The sequence below is a fragment of the Eucyclogobius newberryi genome, unplaced genomic scaffold (assembly GCF_026437365.1).
Source record: "Eucyclogobius newberryi isolate DKJ021-1_F unplaced genomic scaffold, fEucNew1.0.hap1 SCAF_1, whole genome shotgun sequence".
Classification (NCBI taxonomy): domain Eukaryota; kingdom Metazoa; phylum Chordata; class Actinopteri; order Gobiiformes; family Gobiidae; genus Eucyclogobius; species Eucyclogobius newberryi.
The window spans coordinates 49,488,674-49,509,665 of NW_027315723.1; the positions used below are offsets into that span (position 1 = coordinate 49,488,674).

At 47.6% G+C, this 20,992-nt stretch overlaps 1 protein-coding gene across 1 annotated transcript; it reads left to right on the forward strand.

Moving 5' to 3' along the window:
• Positions 1–11,634: 11,634 nt before the first annotated feature.
• On the forward strand, positions 11,635–20,637 carry LOC140362142 (calcitonin gene-related peptide type 1 receptor-like). The gene is made up of 12 exons (XM_072448201.1): positions 11,635–11,721; positions 11,958–12,120; positions 12,191–12,301; positions 13,100–13,227; positions 13,404–13,495; positions 13,567–13,690; positions 14,589–14,742; positions 16,453–16,513; positions 16,583–16,649; positions 17,567–17,785; positions 19,787–19,828; positions 19,899–20,637. Exons 1-12 carry the CDS (start codon positions 11,668–11,670, stop codon positions 20,103–20,105), a joined length of 1,422 nt encoding a protein of 473 aa, XP_072304302.1. The 5' UTR covers positions 11,635–11,667; the 3' UTR covers positions 20,106–20,637.
• The last annotated feature ends 355 nt before the right edge of the window (positions 20,638–20,992 follow it).

Consider the following 20,992-nt stretch of genomic DNA (forward strand, 5'->3'; position numbering starts at 1 on the left):
TTATAGTAGGCGTCCCTACTACGACATCTGTGGATGACATAAAGGAGAATTTGACTGGAGCTAAGGTGGTGGATGCTAGGCGGTTGAAGATGACCCGGGATGGGGTAAGGTGTGACAGCCTGTCGATAATGATTAGATCTGAAGGTGGGATCCTGCCTCGTGTGGTGTGCGTTGGGTACATGCGCTATGGCGTACGCCCATATGTTCTGCCGCCCCTGCGTTGCTTCAAGTGCCAGCACTTTGGGCATATTGCAGCGGTCTGTAGAGGGAAGCAGAAGTGTGGTAAATGTGCAGGAGACCACGAGTATGGGAAGAGTGACGACGGAGCAAAACTCAAGTGCTGTAACTGTGGGGGAGAGCATAGCTCTGCCTACGGGGGATGCGTGTTCAGCAAGAGGGCTGCTGAGGTGCAAAAAGTTAGAGCCTCTCAAGGCATATCCTACGCGGATGCGGTCAAGAAGGTGTCTGGTAGTCAGGTGACGGTGGATGCAGTGGGGGCTGCCAGTGCTGCTGGTGTCCTAGGCGACAGGGGAGGGGGCAGCGTTGCCCGCGGCCAGGGGGAGGTCCCCACTGGGATGCCTGTGAGTGTGGCTTCCACGGGCAGAGGCCCTGTGGGTGCGGAGGATGTACTGGTTGTGAAGAGGAAAGATTTCTTCCTCTTTATAGTGGAAGTGATTAACTGTACTGGGCAAACCAAGAAGAGATCCGAAAAGACTAAGATCATCGCTAAGGCTGCAGGGAAGTACTTTGGAGCTGGGGGCCCCGAGTGGACGGAGATAGAGGATGCGCTGCGGGAGGGCGCCCTGCCCCATTCTGGCAGTGGGAGTGGGGGGGCTCCCGATGCGCCGTCAGGTTCCGGGGGCTCATAATGGCGGTGGTTGTCTTGCAATGGAATGCGCGTAGTCTTCGTGCTAATGGCCAGGAATTTAAGCATTTTGTCTCTACCTTGTTGAACAAGCCTCACGTTATGTGCGTGCAGGAGACTTGGTTACGACCTAGGTGGGGTTTTGGGATACAAGGGTATGTGTTCGTTAGGAATGATAGGGAGCAGGGTAGAGGCGGAGGTGTGGCTGTGTTTGTCCGAGATGACCTAAATTACGTTGTTGTCAGTGTGAGTAAAGCGCCGGAGGCCCTGGCGGTGAGGGTCTGGCTGGGTGGTGAAGCTGTTACTGTGGTTAACCTTTATAATCCGTGTGGTGAGTTAACGTTAGAGTCCTTACATAGTATCGGTAAGGATGTTCGGGGAAAGGCCGTGTGGTGTGGGGATTTTAATGCGCATAGCGCTTTGTGGGGCGGTAGTGGTACCGATAGGTATGGGCAGGTGGTAGAGGGTTTTATCAATCAAAGGGAGTTGGTTTGTCTGAATGATGGGGGTGGGACCCGCTATGATATGGGGACCGGTGCGGAAAGTGCAATAGATCTTACACTTGTGTCCAAGGAGTTAGCTGGTGTTTGTAGTTGGGAGGTTCTTGGTAATCTTTCTTTTGGTAGCGATCACTATCTAGTCCGCACTGTGATTGGCTTTGGGAGCTGTGTGGTCAGGGGGACGAGGATCCAGAGGTGGCAGTTGGCAAGGGCGAACTGGGGGGCTTTCCTGAGGAAAGCTGATGATGGTTCTAGGGTTCTGCAGGAAGGAGGATTGACTCAGGTGGATGATCTCAATAGTGCAATTGTCTCGCTCATCACGCAGTCAGCGGTAGGCACGATTCCTAAGAGTGGTGGTAGTGGACACAGGAAGCGGGTGCCGTGGTGGACTGAAGCATGTGGTCATGCTGTTAGGGCGAGAAATGCGGCGTTTCGCCGGCTAAGGGTTGCCCACACTGAGGGTGCCCTCATTGACTACAAGAGGGCCCGCGCTGTTGTGCGGAAAACTGTGAGAACGGCCAAGAGTGCCTATTGGAGGCGGTATTGTTCCAAAATTGGGAGAGAAACGCGTCTCGGGGATGTTTGGGGGATGATTAAGCGGATGCATGGGGTTGAGCGCCGTCATGGGACCCCGGTCCTAATACTGAATGGTGTTGAAGCAGTCAGCGACGTTGACAAAGCTGAACTGTTGGCCAGCACCTTTGTGTCGGTGCACAGCTCTGACAATCTCTCACCTGCGGAAAGGCACTACAGGGAGAGTACTTTGGCCCAGAATTCTGAGCTGATTGGGCACCAGCCTTCGACTCAAGATGACCTTGACCTTCCGTTTAGTTTGTTTGAGCTAAGGAGAGCGCTTTCTAAGGCGAAACAGACAGCCCCGGGTAAAGATGAGGTGTGCTATGACATGCTCTCTCATTTGACTGATGACACGCTTGGGCTAGTCCTGGGTCTTTTCAACCGTGTTTGGGATTCAGGTTGTGTTCCATCTGCGTGGAAACAGTCTACGGTGGTGCCGGTTCTGAAGCCGGGTGGGCCAGCGTCTGACCCTTCAAGTTATAGGCCGATTGCCTTGACGTCGCAGCTCGGGAAAACAATGGAGCGCATGGTTACCGAGCGATTGGATTACTTCTTGGAGAGTCGGGGTTTGCTTCCCGCGCACCAGAGTGGTTTCCGTAGGGGCAGGAACACCATGGATTCCGTGTTGTGTTTGGAATCTGATATCCAGCTGGCCAGGGCTCAGAAAGAAAAGGTTATTGCGGTGCTCTTTGATGTGGAGAAGGCGTACAATATGGTTTGGAAGGATGGGCTCCTCATTAAGCTGCGGAAGTGTGGTGTGAAGGGTAAACTGTTTAACTGGGTCCGGAGCTTTCTGTCTGGCCGGCGTATCCAAACCAGAGTGGGCGCTGCTTACTCTGGTTTGGAGAATGGGATCCCGCAGGGGAGTGTGTGTAGCCCTATCTTGTTCAATGTTATGATTAAGGACATCTTTGACGACGTGGATGGGTCTGTTGGGAGGAGCCTTTATGCTGACGATGGCGCTCTATGGGTGAGAGGGAGGAATCTCCGGTTTTACGAGGCGAAACTGCAAAGGGCAATACAGCAGGTGGAGCAGTGGACCCTGAAGTGGGGGTTTAAACTGTCCGTAATGAAGTCTCAAGTGATCTGTTTCTTCAATGGGCATAGGGACGTCTCCCTTCGACTGCATGGGCAGGTGCTCGAACAGGTCAGGGAGGTGAGGTTCTTGGGGGTCACCTTTGACGAGAGGCTTAGTTGGCGTCGGCACATTGATGAGGTCAGTGGTAAATGCAAAAGGGTGAATAACTTGCTTCGTTGTCTATCCGGCCAGGACTGGGGGGCCAGCAGAAGGTCGCTCCTGGGTATTTATCGGGCCGTCATGAGGGCGGCTATTGATTATGGCTGTATAGCCTACATGTCTGCGGCTGAGACTAACTTAAAGAAGCTTGATGTGGAGCAAGCCCAGGCCTTGCGCATCTGCTGTAGGGCTTTTAGGACCTCCCCTGTCTCGGCGCTGCAGGTTGAGTTGGGGGAATTGCCGTTACGGCTCCGGAGGCTAGAACTTCTGTTGGCTTACTGGGTGAATGTGCAAGGTCATACGAGCTCTCACCCGGTGAGGGACTTTCTCAGGGTTGATGGGGGGCAGAGTGAGGCTGGCGGTATGGTTTTCAGCCAGGTAGGAAATGCGAAGGCGCGGCTTGCGGGGGTTGGTGATCTGCGTGTGAGCCCGTCGGTGGCTTTGTCTGCTATAGCTCCGTGGAAGTTTGTCCCGGCTCCTGTTGATGTTAGCTTGCATGGCAAGCTTAGAGGAGTCGCTGGGAGGGCACCGCAGTTTGCCGTTCAAGCGATCATCGATAAGCACTCAGGTGATGTGTTTATTTATACCGACGGGTCTAGGGATCCTGAGAGTGGGCGTACTGGCGCCGCTTATTTTGTGCCTGACCTGGGGCTGGCGGTCAAGAAGAGGTTGACAGATCGCCTTTCTGTTTTCACGTCGGAACTTATAGCGATACGGTTGGCGTTGGAATGGGCGGAATCTGCTTTGCAGTGTTGCAGCATTGTGGTGGCCTCTGACAGCCTTTCTGCATTGCAAAGCATTAAATCTGGGAAATCGGATTGCAGACAGGATGTGTTGAATGGCATCTTCTGTCTGATGCTCTCCCTGTCCAGGAAGGATGTGAGGGTTTCCTTCATTTGGGTCCCTGCGCATGTGGGGGTGGATGGTAACGAAATGGCTGATGCACTGGCTAAACGTTCCCTTCGGCGGCCATCAATTGATGTGGCGGTTGAGTTGGGCAAGTCTGAAATCAAGCCCGTTATCAAGAGTCATGTGGTCGGCCTTTGGCAGGAATTTTGGAGCCACTGTGTTACTGGACGGCATCTCTATCACATACAGGGTAGTGTGGGTCCTTGCGGGTCTATGGGCAGGAACGCGTGGGAGGAAAGGGCCTTCGCCCGCATGAGGATTGGCCATACTGGACTCAATTGGTCACTGAGTAGGATAGGCAAGCATCCGACCGGTCTGTGTGGTCACTGTCGGGTGCCAGAGACTGTCGAGCATGTGCTGATTTGCTGTGAGGCTTATGATAGGGAAAGGGCCGGGTTGGCCTTGTGGTTTCGGAATAATGGGCGGGAGTTCAATCTGCGGAACGTTCTGGCGATCCAGTCACAGGGTTTGTGTCAGGCTGTGGTTGCTTACTTATGTAGCACAGGGCTGGGTAAACGTTTATAGAGGTGGGGGGTGTTGGAGACTGAGCCGAGGATGAGGAGCAAGAGGATGTTCTAACGCGCTTTGACTTCATGGGCCTAGAAACGCCAAAGTGATGGAAGAAGGACTTCTAAAGGATAAAACGACAAAGACGTCCCATGACCTCATGGGCTTTGTAAAACAACAAAGACGTCCCATGATCTCATGGGCTTTGTACTTCCAAAGCACCGAACGTCAAAGAGGGCGAGGAAGGTGAAGAAGAGTCTCCCTGGAATAAGGCCGGTTGGTCTCTGACACAACAACTATTCTAGTCACAAAAACACATCATGACCTCATGGGCTTTGTAACGCCAAAGCAATGGGAGGAGTACTTTTACGGACTACGACAGAGTCTGAGGACTACGAAACGTCTGAGGAATAAAGTCTGGCGGTAATGCAACACTCGGATGCCAACCGCCATAAAACAACAACAACAACAACAACAACAACAACAACAACTTCCCCACTTCACCACAAGAGGTCAGGAAAACCACAGAATATCTTTTCCTCTTTGTGAACCAAAAATTCAGGACGTTTACTTAAAGGTTGAATGGACGATTTTTTTTACTCAAATCTGAGTCTCATATCCTCGTGGCGTGGACTTTCCATTAATCCTGTCACGTGTCAATCATAAAACACACCTACCGCTCAGATGCAGCCGCGTGTGGCTCGTCCCCCGAGAGCAGCACGTTTCCGCGTGTCTAAGCGCATTGATATATTATAATATAGTTCCCTCAGTGTACGGGACAAAATGAAGACGGAGAAAGACAGTTCGAGTTCAGAAGAGACGGAAATCTACGGGAGACGAGAGATGCGATGTGATCCGTCGCACTAATAAACAAACGCACGTGTGTGTTGTATCAGTCCACACGGGGGAGTGGCATGTGCACGGGGGAGTGGCATGAGCACGGGGGAGTGGCATGTGCACGGGGGAGAGGCATGTGCACGGGGGAGTGGCATGTGCACGGGGGAGAGGCATGTGCACGGGGGAGTGGCATGTGCACGGGGGAGTGGCATGTGCACGGGGGAGTGGCATGTGCACGGAGGAGTGGCATGTGCACGGAGGAGTGGCATGTGCACGGGGGAGTGGCGGCATGCGCACGGGGGAGTGGCATGTGCACGGGGGAGTGGCATGTGCACGGAGGAGTGGCATGTGCACGGGGGAGTGGCATGTGCACGGGGGAGTGGCATGCGCACGGGGGAGTGGCGGCATGCGCACGGGGGAGTGGCATGTGCACGGGGGAGTGGCATGTGCACGGAGGAGTGGCATGTGCACGGAGGAGTGGCATGTGCACGGGGGAGTGGCATGTGCACGGGGGAGTGGCATGTGCACGGGGGAGTGGCATGTGCACGGGGGAGTGGCATGTGCACGGGGGAGTGGCGGCATGCGCACGGGGGAGTGGCATGTGCACGGGGGAGTGGCATGTGCACGGGGGAATGGCATGTGCACTTCCACCTGAGTTCTCAAATCGCCAAAAAATCGTCCATTGCGCCTTTAAATAAAACTGTCTAAAACATGTAAGTGTAGTGTACGGAGCAGGCGAGGTCAAAGGTCGTGGACAGAGACAGACCCTGAACACGAGCAGGAACACAGGTCAAACTGCCCAACATCTACCAATCCTACGTATAATTCTGATAAATGTTTTATTTGTCTACCTTATGTTCAATGGTATAAATTAGCTTGTCTTATTTGGTGTCGTGTTTTGTTGTTATTTCTTACCATTTGTCGAGTGTGAAAAACTTAAAATATGGTTTGGCCTGAAAATAATTTAAGATAATCACTTTTCTTGATAATTAGCTTGCGACTTTACCTTTTTCTCTTTTCAGGAAAAATAAAGAAACTAACTTTAGCCCGTGAGGAGTGGTCACCATGGTAACAGCAGCTATGGAGACATGGAGCGGTCAGGAGAGGACGCTCTTACCACTCTGTGCTGTTACTTTACCTTTTTATTAACAAAACATTCAAAGATTGAAAAAAAATAAAAAAAAGGTTTTATATCATGTTTCTCTTCCAGTAGCTGCAGAGCAACTCTTCTCACCACCCGACAAAAGTACAAAAGCTCAGTAGCTCAGTGGTTCATAAAGTGGGGGTCAGGACCCTCGAGGGGTCACGAAGCACGAGCTGGGGTCACGAAGCACGAGCTGGGGTCACGAGATGATTACATAATGTAATTCTAAAATGATAACACTGGTACATGAAGTTTGTTTTAGTTGAAAACAGTGTGTTTTAGTAACATTGGGTCAGATAACGTCATAAACTACTAAAAGATAGAGAAATAAACCTCATTTTAAAATGAGGTTTATTCGACTGCAGAGCCGCGGCGCGGTCAAACGGCCCTGACCCTAACCCTAACCCTAACCCTAACCCTAACCCTAAACCTGACCCTAACCCTAACCCTAACCCTGACCCTGACCCTAACCCTAACCCTAACCCTGACCCTGACCCTAACCCTAACCCTAACCCTAAACCTGACCCTAACCCTAACCCTAACCCTGACCATGACCCTAACCCTAACCCTAACCCTAACCCTAACCCTAACCCTAAACCTGACCCTAACCCTAACCCTGACCCTGACCCTAACCCTAACCCTAACCCTAACCCTAAACCTGACCCTAACCCTAACCCTAACCCTGACCCTGACCCTAACCCTAACCCTAACCCTAAACCTGACCCTAACCCTAACCCTAACCCTGACCCTAACCCTAACCCTAACCCTAACCCTAATCCTAAACCTGACCCTAACCCTAACCCTAACCCTAAACCTGACCCTAACCCTAACCCTAACCCTAACCCTGACCCTGACCCTAACCCTAACCCTAACCCTAACCCTAACCCTAAACCTGACCCTAACCCTAACCCTGACCCTGACCCTGACCCTAACCCTAACCCTAACCCTGACCCTAACCCTAGTTTCAGGAACCGCGGCACTGCCATATAGCCTCATGGCTAACCTTAACCCGGCGCGGTCTAAAACATGGCGGTCAAATAGCGCAGCAGTTTCAGGAGCCGCGGCACAACATAACATGGCAGTTTGGGCTCTGTAGACGCTCCCTTTAAATGATTACAGACTGTGGAGGCCCCGAGTCAGTTGTGTGGTTATGTCGGGGGTCCCAGCCTGAAATGGGTCATGTTTGAACAATCTGAGGTGGTACTTGATACTTTGTGAAAATGTTGATAAAACCGGCTCGATTTTCCTGACCTTCTTCAGGCCCCGCCCCTTTTGCTGGTCAGATGATGTCACACGCTCCAGTCTCTCTCCACTTCACTTCAGTTCCACCTCAGACTGTGAGGAGCACACTTCCTCTCAGGAGCTTCAACACTGGAATATTCTCCCTCTCCTCAAGTATAAGGAGTACTTCTCGTTATACTGCGTCTGCTCTGGTAGGTCCTGAGTACTTCTCGTTATACTGCGTCTGCTCTGGTAAGTTCTGACTCTCAGTACTTCTTGTTTCTCTTGGAAAGTTGTTGGAAGTTGTAGGAGTTATAGGATCATGAACATGAGCGTTGGACTAACCTGGTCTAAATTAGTAGTTCTTATAGTACGTGTGAGGCACATGTAAGTACATAGTATGCTAATAATCAAATATTAATAATATACTTACTTACTTTGGCTTCAGAATGACTCGACACAGAATCAAACTCACAAACCTTAAAACACATTTTCATCCAGATATTTCCATTAAAGATCTGTCTGGGCTTTTTCTTTACTATTGTGAGTTCAGACCCACAGGTTTGTCACATGACTCTAGATTTCACTTATGACTTTTATATTTCCTTTATACATAGAACATAACCTCTATAACTCGCTCTGATTGGTCGACATGAGCTCAGTCCAGAGGAATGTGCTGGTGAACATGGGAACCTGATCTCCAGCTGTGGCACATGTGGCTCCTGTTTGTGGGGCCAATTATTATTGACCTCATGCACAAAACATGTTTCCTCATAATTAAAAGCAGTGAGAATATGGCACAGTGTAAAGCACACGTGCGGCAGAGCAGAACACGGCACATGTGGCTTTAAGGTTCACTGTAAAGATACTTGGAAACACTAAAGCCACCAACTTATTACATTTGTATCATATGTTTTCATTAAGTATTGTTATTTGATGTTGATCATTGCCATGGCAACAACAAAGAAGTCTCACAGGCCCAAACATATGAAGCGTGACTCACTCTGAAGAAGACTGATTATCATTCTATCATTTAATACTTGTAACAATGTGGGACTCAAACATTAACTCAAACATTGAAATACATTTTACTTTTTCTAAAACAAGATGAGAAACGCTCGTAATTCAGACCCTAAAGCACACGTCCTAAATGATCTGTGAAGTTTACATAAGCCCATGTACCGGCTGCAGGAAGGAAGCAGCAGGAGCAGGGGAGGCGAGGGGTCAGAGGTCAGAGCTGTGACCCCCAGAGCAGGAGGAGCAGAAGGAGCAGGAGGAGCAGAAGCAGCAGGAGCAGGGGATGTGAGGGGTCAAAGGTCAGAGCTGTGACCCCAGAGCAGTAGGAGCAGGAGGAGCAGGAGGAGCAGAAGGAGCAGGAGGAGCAGGGGCAGGGGACGCGAGGGGTCTGAGGTCAGAGCTGTGACCCCCAGAGCAGGAGGAGCAGAAGGAGCAGGAGGAGCAGAAGGAGCAGGAGGAGCAGAAGCAGCAGGAGCAGGGGATGTGAGGGGTCAAAGGTCAGAGCTGTGACCCCAGAGCAGTAGGAGCAGGAGGAGCAGGAGGAGCAGAAGGAGCAGGAGGAGCAGGGGCAGGGGACGCGAGGGGTCTGAGGTCAGAGCTGTGACCCCCAGAGCAGGAGGAGCAGAAGGAGCAGGAGGAGCAGAAGGAGCAGGAGGAGCAGAAGCAGCAGGAGCAGGGGATGTGAGGGGTCAAAGGTCAGAGCTGTGACCCCAGAGCAGTAGGAGCAGGAGGAGCAGGAGGAGCAGAAGGAGCAGGAGGAGCAGGGGCAGGGGACGCGAGGGGTCTGAGGTCAGAGCTGTGACCCCCAGAGCAGGAGGAGCAGAAGCAGCAGGAGCAGGAGACGCGAGGGGTCAGAGGTCAGAGCCGTGACCCGAGAGCAGAAGGAGCAGGAGGAGCAGAAGCAGGGGACACAAGGGGTCAGAGGTCAGAGCTGTGACCCCCCAGAGCAGGAGGAGCAGGAGTAGAGGGAGCAGGAGCAGAAGGAGCAGGAGCAGATGGAGCAGGAGTAGAAGGAGCAGGACGAGTAGAAGGAGCAGAGGGAGCAGGAGGAGCAGGGGACGCGAGGGGTCAGAGGTCAGAGCCTTGACCATCAGAGCAGGAGGAACAGAAGGAGCAGGAGCGGAAGGAGCAGAAGGAGTAGAAGGAGCAGAGCCACAACAAAGTGTTTCACCTTCATCTCTTACTTCCAGAGCTTCAGAGCTTCAGGGCTCTGGACGATGAACTGAGTCATTAGTGTCTTAGTCAATATTTGTATTAGTTTATTATTTTATTTGTATGATGAGGATTTCTCTGGAACAACAAGAGAAAACGTGGAATGAGTTTGATAAAGATTTGGAAGTGAATCATGAGTTTAAGCTGCTTTTTTACTTCTAAATATACAGTTTACATGTACTTTCCTGTTCAAATAGTTGTTTGTGTATAACTCCTGTTATGACTCCTGTTATAACTCCTGTTATAACTCCTGTTATAACTCCTGCTATAACTCCTGTTATAACTCCTGTTATAACTCCTGTTATAACTCCTGTTATAACTCCTGCTATAACTCCTGTTATAACTCCTGTTATAACTCCTGTTATAACTCCTGCTATAACTCCTGTTATAACTCCTGTTATAACTCCTGTTATAACTCCTGCTATAACTCCTGTTATAACTCCTGTTATAACTCATGTTATAACTCCTGTTATAACTCTTGTTATAACTCATGCTATAACTCCTGTTATAACTCATGTTATAACTCCTGTTATAACTCATGTTATAACTCCTGTTATAACTCCTGTTATAACTCCTGCTATAACTCTTGTTATAACTCCTGTTATAACTCCTGTTATAACACCTGCTATATCTCTTGTTATAACTCTTGTTATAACTCCTGTTATAACTCTGGTTCTAGTTATGTTCTGGAAATGTTCTGGAAATGTTCTGGATGATTCTGTATCAGCGGGAAAAGGTCTTGATGGTTCCTGAGGCCTAAAATCTCCACTGCAGCAGAACACAATACAACACAAGCTGTATTCTACTGGTGGTTGTTGTTGTTGTTGTTGTTGTTGTTGTTGTTGTTGTTGTTGTTGTTTTATGGCGGTTGGCCTCCAAGTGTTGCATTACCACCAGACTTTATTCTTCCCCCCCTTCAATCATCACTCTTCTTCTTCTTTTCTCTCTCTGTTGTTACCCTGATGTCATCAAAGTCACGATGATGATGATAGTATATTATAAGACATTCTAATGAACAGGAAGTATTCTCTTTATTTCATGTTCACGTTTTCCCCATCTGGCCTGGGCTGACTGTTGTAAATGTAAAACACATGACCTCTGAACCCAGAGGTCACGCATTCTGTCAGCACTGGGTTTAATCATGTTAGCATGTGCTGCTACAGGAAGCACACTTTACTGCCCCGTCTCCAGGGAGACGCCGGGCGGATCTGAACAAATAACTCCAACAGTTCAATTAAAGGTCACTTTGGTGTTATCACATGATATTAGAGTCAAACTTACTTCAAAACAACTGTGGTGATCATGTGTCATAGATTTTAGTTATGAACTGTAATGAACGATACATAAAGAATGAAAGGAACACTTTGTGCTCAAAGTACACTACTAGGCATCTAAAAGTATTGCCTCCTGTTTCTGTGCGTACTCAGAAGGAGGAATGTGTGTTCACGGTTCCTTGATGTAAAGACTTCCCAATGGAGGTAGAAAAGTACTTTGTAACTGACACTACCAACACTATTTACCATTTATTTTACAGTCGTTCAGTCATAACTGTATTTCTTTTACTCGTGAACTACAATGGAAAACACGGCGTGTCTGTACTTTCTCTCCTCAGAGCACAAAGTACTGGAACAGGCCTGTAGAGATGGAGTTGAGAAGCTTCACACTGATGCTGCTGTTGCTATGGTCCTGTAACGAGGTAAATATTATAACTCCCTTTAGCAGTAACACAAATACAATGCAATTAGCAAATGTATTTATTGAATTATTTGTGCTGTTAGACCAGGTAGCAGTGAAATGTGATCTATCCTGTACTCACGGTGTCAGCGCCCCGTCACAGGCTGCATTACACCTTCAAAATCGCTCTGGGAGATTACGCACCAGCCCCATTGTGGCTTTGTGACAATGACAGTGAAGAGTTTGTCCATCCCGCAGTGTGTGGCGACGGCGAGCCCGGAGAAGGAGCCGCTGAACCACAGAGGCGAGCACCGGCTGACGAGGAACAGCATCACCACGGCCCAGTACCAATGCTTCCAGCGCATGTTGAAGCAGGCGCAGCGCAAACACAAACCGGCCGGCGCAGAACACAAACCCGCCGGTGCGTGATCACAGACACACTGTAAACCATGAGCGCGGTCCACAGAGGGTTTGACCGGTGTGTTGTGCAGGTCCGGTGTGTAACATGACGTGGGACGCATGGCTGTGCTGGGAGGAGACCGAGGCTGGAGTGACAGCAGAGCAGAACTGTCCGGACCACTACGCCGACTTGGACCCCAATGGTAGGCGTCTGTTGTCTCGTGCAAATGACAGACCACATACATAGCATTCCAGACACTCTTTCCCATGTTTATTTGACATTGCCAGCATGACAGGCGTCTCCGGGATGGACACATCACTTTTATATTCATTCTTTCCCATATCAACTCGCTATCTACTGCAAAAGCACTGTTCAGAGGACAGCGCGGGCTCTTTAACACTCTCAAACACGCATTAAACCTGGAGGTGGTGAGTCACTTTACAGTTACTGATGCACCCTTCCAACCTCCACCATTCATCGTTCACACACTCATGATTCACACCAGGGACTGAGGGTGAATTGCCCAAGGACACAACGACAGACCCCAATACTGATAAAATAGCGTGGTTATTGAAATGCATTGACTTCCTTTAAAAATGCAGAATGGGTTAACTGTCTCTCGCAGCTATAGCTAATAAATGGTTTTATTTTAACATTCATTATGCCTCAAAACCAGAATGAGCCTTAGCATTGACCCACAAACACAAGTGGTCACCTCATCTGTTAAATGTGATCCTGCTGCTCGCCGTCCACTGCCTGATCTTCAAACGCTCGTCAACTCTAGCATGACTCAAAGAACAGTTACATTTCTCCGTCGCCGCAGTAGAATCTCATTTCCTCGGTTTGACTGTTGTCTACATTCCTGAGCCCTCCAGAGTCCAACAGTCTGAATGAAGTCAAGTACAGGACGTGTAGGTTCCCTCAGACTGATGCTACGGGAACACTGTCACAGGTTTATGCTAACAATGCGCTGCTAAACTCTCCATGTCACGTCCCGCAGCCATAGCAACCAAAGTGTGCTCGGAGACGGGCCAGTGGTGGCGCCATCACGAGAGCAACCGGACCTGGACCAACTTCACCAACTGCAAGGCCAACAGCACCCACATGGAGGGCCTGGCCAAGTTCCAGGTGAGGAGCTGAGGGTGGACCGAGAGGAGGAGATGAAGAGGAGGCCGGTGGTTCTGCTGCTGCGGTGACGACGCAGAGGAACGCAGCAGCAGAACCGGTTACAGACGGGAGGAATACAGCCGTCTTCAACGCTTCTCACCTCGGTAACAGTTTCCTAAGTTGGATTTTGTCTCCAGGCCACGATGACGCACTTCTACCTGGTGATGATCGGTCACGGCCTCTCGCTCGTGTCGCTGCTGATATCGCTGGCCATATTCTTTCATTTCAAGTACGTGCGGTGCGTGTTCTGCAGGCGACGCTGCTGTGGAAGTGTGGAAGTCACGCTGTGTGTTTTTGCAGGAGTTTGAGCTGTCAGAGGATCACGTTACACAAAAACCTCTTCATCTCCTGCGCGCTCAACTCCGTCATCACCGTGGTCCTGCTCACCACCGTGGCCGGGAAACAGGGGCACTACAGCGATTCAGTAAGATGATTCTGTCAAGTGGGTTAAGCGCTCGTGAACAGGACGGTTACCAGATCAAACCTGTTAGCACACTCTGTCACTGCGTCCTACAGCACACGTATCGCTTCTGTTTTACATATTGTCGTGACTGTGGAAGAGCGTGGAACTCCGCCCCTTCATCTGTGTGTGGTATTAGTCATCTGGTGTCTGTAACAATGATGTCAGTTTTAAATATTTAAAGTTGTAGTTGGATTGCTGATGAGGTGCTCCCTCTGCTGGAGACAGGCTATTTGTTCCTCTCTTGTTTTAGCTGTATTCTAGATGTTACCGGGACGACCTTTACTGTGTATTTGTATGATTACAGTTTTTTTATTGCTCAAAAATACCTTTTTTGTGAATGTGGTTTTCTCCACTGATCCGGCCAGTAACTGAGACTTGATACAATGTTCCAGCGCGATCCATTTGAAGGAGAAATATAAAGAAATGATATTAATGAACAATGAAAACAATGAAAACGCTGTACATATATTCCAGTTCATGTATTGAAACATTACTATTTGAGTTATAACGAGGAAAAGGGGTGGAATTAAATATGTTACTTCTTAATACTTCTTTTTGAACACGTGAAATTGCATGTTTTAAATAAATTAATTCATTTAATTATATTCATGGAGCCAGCCCTCTCCTTCCTAATTATTTTGATACCTTTTTTGTACTATTATTTTTCATTAGCGTGAACCATTATGAGTCTTTTGTTTCAACTTTACACAAATGAAAAATAATAGAAAGGAGAAGGTAACAAAGGAGATGAACACGTTTAAACGCTCGGCCTGTGAAGTCACGCACCTTTAATGCAGTGAATACATTAGAACAGAATTGACATTTTATTCTTTACTTACCTGTGTAATTCCATTTGTAGATGAGTTGCAAGCTGCTGATGTTCGTCCACCTGTACCTGCTGAGCTGTAACTACTTCTGGATGCTGTGTGAGGGCATCTACCTGCACACGCTCATCGTGGTGGCCGTGTTCGCCGAGAAGCAGCACCTGGTCTGGTACTACCTGCTGGGCTGGGGTACGACTCACCACACCCAGGACGGGGCAAAGCAGACACACACAAACGGGTGCGGCGCGGGGAGGCCTGCCGTTGTCATGGAGACGGTAGTGGAGAGGTGTAGACCCCCCGAGCGGCCGATGGTGTTATTGCTGTGAAGAGGAGGTGGTATGGAGAGGCTGAGGAGGCGGGTGGGTTGGTTCTGCTGCGGTGGCGGTAAACGGAACGAGACCTACGCGGCTTTAGAGGCGTTTAGAGGCGTTTAGAGGCGTTTAGAGGCGTTTAGAGGCGTTTAGAGCTGTTTAGAGCTGTTTAGAGGCCTGCAATGACTCGTCTGACCTCCAATTGTCCTCGGAGGTCAGATTTTGTACGTTTACACAGGAACAGAATGACCCGGAGTTCAGTCCAACATGGCTGCCCCCAGCGACGGTGGAAACAATGCTGATAGTTGAGTGTCTGCTTATGTCATAAAGCAGACGCTATGTTCTTCTATTTTTCCAGGATTTTCCAGATTTTTGACGCGTTTCCCCTCCTTAACACTTTCACCTCTTTACGATCGCGTTCACCGTCTTAGGGGCTAATGCTTTTGACATTTATACATACTGTACTTTTTGCAGTATTTGCAAAAGTATCAGTATTTTCCCCCATTGAAATGAATGGGAATATATATATGGGATTTTTATGGATTTTTATTAATTTTCAATGTCTCTAGATGCAAAAAGTGTTGTTTTGAGCTCGATCAGACGAAAAACCTAGGACAAATACGATTTTGAAAAAAGAAAGTAAACGTGGCGGTGCCACTTTGATTCAACATGGCCGACTTCCTGTTTATCATAGAGCGATGCTGCCCGGTGTGTTTTACTCGTCAAAGGTCAGAGGTCAAAGGTAGCTCTATCACTGTCCCAAGTCTCATGTGCCTAGGCCAAAGATTAAGAGTTTCATGTTCTCTCTTTTTTGAACTAGTCGGCACTGTTGTGACGGGCGTTCTACAACCTCCATTTTATTGGAGTTCGGGCCGAGCCGATCGCGTCTATGTGGGACATTCATCAATGTTCAGGGGGTCAAAAAGGGTCAATACATTCCTAATGAACATAGCATTAGGAATGTATTGTACCTTTTATTCGCAAAATATGATTAAAAACTAGATAATGTGAGTGTAAAAATCCTGCTTGTGTGTAGTAAAGACTTTATTCTTGTTAGGCAAGAACAAATTCTGTTAACAAATTCTTCTTAACAAGAATAAAGTCTTTACTACACACATGTAGTACTTTTACGCAAGAATGCAGACACTCGCAAAGGCTTCAGCATTGCACATGATCTAGTTGCGTTGTTTTCCCATGTGCTGTTCCTGCTTTGCCTTTGACCTTTTGCAGTGATAAATGTTGAGCTGATGATAATGATGTTTTATGAACTGTAAATGTAATAACACCGTCCAGACCGATAAATTACTTTAATTGTACGCACATTTTGGCAGATTTGAGCATTTTTCTAGGTTTTATTTCTTCTTTGAATCATTACAGTGCATTGTTTTTCCGATTTAACAACCGGAACACAGAAACTTAGGACTCCTCGGAAATCCTTAACACGTGTAGAAGTTGTTAACTGTTATTGGCGCTCAAAAGGGGAAATAAGGTTGTATCACTTGTCTGTTTGTTTCCCTTGGTCCACTCCGCTCTGAAATGCTCATTATGTCCTGACAGATGAATATATGTGTCTGTCCTCTGTGTGCAGGGTTCCCTCTCATCCCCGCAGTCATACACTCCATAGCGCGGCGATGCTACTACAATGACAAGTACGTTTGTATCAACAGTATTTATCGTTTCATATAAAGCTGTATTCATCGGGTGGTTCTGATTGACAGGTGCTGGGTCAGCTCTGATACTTCGTTACTCTACATTATCCATGGACCCATCTGTGCGGCTTTGGTGGTGAGTTCCTTCTCCATAAGTGTTTTTTCGTCACAGAGAAAAAGCTTTGGCTCGGGACGGTGGCCCTATTGTTCTGTGGGACAATGGGAGGTCAGGGGTTTGCAGACAACATACATTTAGGTCATAAATAATCATCGTTGTAGATATTAGATACGATTCAAAGTAGAATCAAACACGTAGGCACTTACTTTCGACTAAACACTAATGTCTCCTGAAATCTCAACTCTAACCTTTGGGCCTCACGTTGTCTGCTAACACAATTCTGTCTGCAGAATCTGCTAATACCAAGAACCAAGTCCCCATGAGCCCCCAGTCCCTATTTAGTCAGAGGAACCGCCCAGTCCTCCTCGCTCACTGTGGGTCTGACTGACTATAAAATTAGTTCTTATTTAATTATTTAAATATTCAATTAAGTTGAGCTTATAATTTATTTTCCCCTTCAATCCTTGTTAGCTCAGTAAACCTGCAAGTGAATCATTAAAGCACCAAAAGCTCTAACTAATAATTCAATTAACAATAAAATATAATTATTTACAGTTGTTCAAATCTTTAGTTACTTATTATTACTGTGTTTTTGGAGCTTCTGTGTCCAAGTTATTTCACTTATGGATCAAAAACATTTGTCTAAGTCAGAGTCAATGAATTAAACTTATTTCCAAATGTTAACAAAAGGTTCCTGGTCTGACTGGAAAGTACCTGGGCCCAGTCCCCAGGTCCTACGCAATGGGAACCCACATCAACTGAACTGATCAGAACCCCCTAATGACTGGACTGACCATAAGTGTGTGTTAGTGTCCGTGTGGTTAGATGGAGGGCGGCACATGTGCTGCCGCCTTAACCACTCCACCGCCGGGCAGCACAACACCTGCTTCCTTCTCTAATCACCCGTTTCCACTCTCTCCCTCTTGTTTGTGCAGGTGAACTTGTTCTTCCTGCTGAACATCGTGCGGGTGCTGATCACAAAGCTGAGGGTGACGCACCAGGCGGAGTCCAGCCTGTACATGAGGGCCGTGCGGGCCACGCTCATCCTCATCCCTCTGCTGGGCATTCAGTTTGTGCTGCTGCCGTACAAGCCCCAGGAGCAGCACATGGCCGAGGTCTACCTGTACGTCATGGAGGTCCTCATGCACTACCAGGTCAGACCACCAGGAGAACACGAGACCCTCAGCATGAAATTTCCCCATGTGGGACAATAAAGGATTATCTTATTATCTTATGAGTCCAGCATGAGACTGCTCAGCATAAGTGTGAACACAGCATAAGTGTGAACACAGCATAAGTGTGAACTCAGCATAAGTGTGAACACAGCATAAGTGTGAACTCAGCATAAGTGTGAACTCAGCATAAGTGTGAACACAGCATAAGTGTGAACACAGCATAAGTGTGAACTCAGCATAAGTGTGAACTCAGCATAAGTGTGAACTCAGCATAAGTGTGAACACAGCATAAGTGTGAACTCAGCATAAGTGTGAACACAGCAGAAGTGTGAACACAGCATAAGTGTGAACACAGCATAAGTGTGAACTCAGCATAAGTGTGAACACAGCATAAGTGTGAACTCAGCATAAGTGTGAACACAGCAGAAGTGTGAACACAGCATAAGTGTGAACACAGCATAAGTGTGAACTCAGCATAAGTGTGAACTCAGCATAAGTGTGAACACAGCATAAGTGTGAACACAGCATAAGTGTGAACACAGCAGAAGTGTGAACACAGCATAAGTGTGAACACAGCATAAGTGTGAACTCAGCATAAGTGTGAACACAGCAGAAGTGTGAACTCAGCATAAGTGTGAACACAGCTGAAGTGTGAACACAGCATAAGTGTGAACTCAGCATAAGTGTGAACTCAGCATAAGTGTGAACTCAGCATAAGTGTGAACACAGCATAAGTGTGAACACAGCATAAGTGTGAACTCAGCATAAGTGTGAACACAGCAGAAGTGTGAACTCAGCATAAGTGTGAACTCAGCATAAGTGTGAACACAGCTGAAGTGTGAACACAGCAGAAGTGTGAACTCAGCATAAGTGTGAACTCAGCATAAGTGTGAACTCAGCATAAGTGTGAACTCAGCATAAGTGTGAACACAGCAGAAGTGTGAACACAGCATAAGTGTGAACACAGCAGAAGTGTGAACTCAGCATAAGTGTGAACTCAGCATAAGTGTGAACTCAGCATAAGTGTGAACACAGCATAAGTGTGAACACAGCATAAGTGTGAACACAGCAGAAGTGTGAACACAGCATAAGTGTGAACACAGCATAAGTGTGAACACAGCAGAAGTGTGAACTCAGCATAAGTGTGAACACAGCTGAAGTGTGAACACAGCATAAGTGTGAACTCAGCATAAGTGTGAACTCAGCATAAGTGTGAACTCAGCAGAAGTGTGAACACAGCATAAGTGTGAACACAGCATAAGTGTGAACTCAGCATAAGTGTGAACACAGCAGAAGTGTGAACTCAGCATAAGTGTGAACTCAGCATAAGTGTGAACACAGCTGAAGTGTGAACACAGCAGAAGTGTGAACTCAGCATAAGTGTGAACTCAGCATAAGTGTGAACTCAGCATAAGTGTGAACTCAGCATAAGTGTGAACACAGCAGAAGTGTGAACACAGCATAAGTGTGAACACAGCAGAAGTGTGAACTCAGCATAAGTGTGAACTCAGCATAAGTGTGAACTCAGCATAAGTGTGAACACAGCATAAGTGTGAACACAGCATAAGTGTGAACACAGCAGAAGTGTGAACACAGCTGAAGTGTGAACACAGCTGAAGTGTGAACACAGCATAAGTGTGAACACAGCTGAAGTGTGAACACAGCAGAAGTGTGAACACAGCTGAAGTGTCCTAAATCAGAGAAACTACTTTCATTTGACATTTTAACTTGTTAAATCACTTTGAGCGAAACAAAAACTCCACTGATAAAAATGAGGCTGAATCAAGCAAAAGAAGCATTTCATCAGTCGATCGCCCTATTGTTAAAACACACATCTCTAATCGCACATTACACAAAAATCACAATTAGAGATATTCCCCAAATTGTGCCGCCTCAAGCTCATGTTCGAGACGTTTAACCGGTCTCTAATGCTCCAAAACGCTCTTGCTGAAGCATTGATGGCGTCCTTCTCTGCTCTAGGGTCTACTGGTCTCCACAATCTTCTGCTTCTTCAACGGAGAGGTGAGTTCTTCAGCTTCTTGTCCTGCTCTTCAGTAGCCGTGTCTTGACAGCGTCCCTCCCGCGTCCTCAGGTCCAGAACGTCCTGCGCAGACACTGGAACCAGCAGAGGATGCAGTTCGCCGGGACTTTTGCCAACGCAGACTTCTTCAGGTCGGCGTCGTACGTGGCCTCGTCCCTGACCGAGGTGCACCGCTGCTACAGCATCGAGAGCCACACGGAGACCATCAACGGCAAGAGCTACTCCGACATCTTCAGGTCCGACAGCCCCTTCGTGTGAGGGACGAGCGAGGAGCAGCTGCAAGGCCTCATGGGAAACAAACTGTGACACGTGTGGAAGCTTTGTCAGGCTTTCACTGACACGAGAAACACTTCGAATGGATTTATACGATTACTCTTGATTTGAGCAGCTTTGGTTATAATTGATGTGTTTCTTTCTAGAAGTCAATTAGTCTAGACCCAAATAAACTTCCAAACTGCTCAAATCAAAGTTTTCAGAAAGCGTTTCATGCCGTGTTCCAGACTTTCTCTAGAATGGAATGCCAGGAGTTCTTACAAAGACCCTAAACTCGGACTTCAGCCGTTTGCACAACGCATCATGAGGTATGACTGTCGGAAACGTTTATTAGAATTTTTACATTGCGCTAAACTGAGCTATCCAAGCAAAGCTTCAGAATACTGTAAATACATGTATATTTGATGTACTGTCACTCGTGTTGGTGCTGGTCACGCGCCGGCTGAAGAGCTGCTGGTTTCAGCTCCAGTCAATGGGACTGTAAACACTTTACATTTAGTTTCACATTTCATTTGAATAAATGTAGCAGAATGTGTGCAAATACTGTATGTAATATGAACTCATGTTGTGATTTGTGGGATTTAAACAATATATTTTGCTCTGCACTCATGATTCAGTCGAGTTACGCTGATAAAAAGAAAAAGTCAAACGTTTATAAAAATCAATACAGAATATGTTCAAAATTAGACCTAAACTAAGAGACAGAGATTCTTAGATATATTAAAGTGGTATCTCAGGGTTGGGGTGCTCAGACACTCCAGAGTCTCAGTTTGTGACAGTTTTGTCTTTGCAGCTGTTATTGCTTTACCTTTTTGCAAATGACAAATGTTCTCACACTTTTACGACACAGGGTATAAAGGACGTGCACCTGA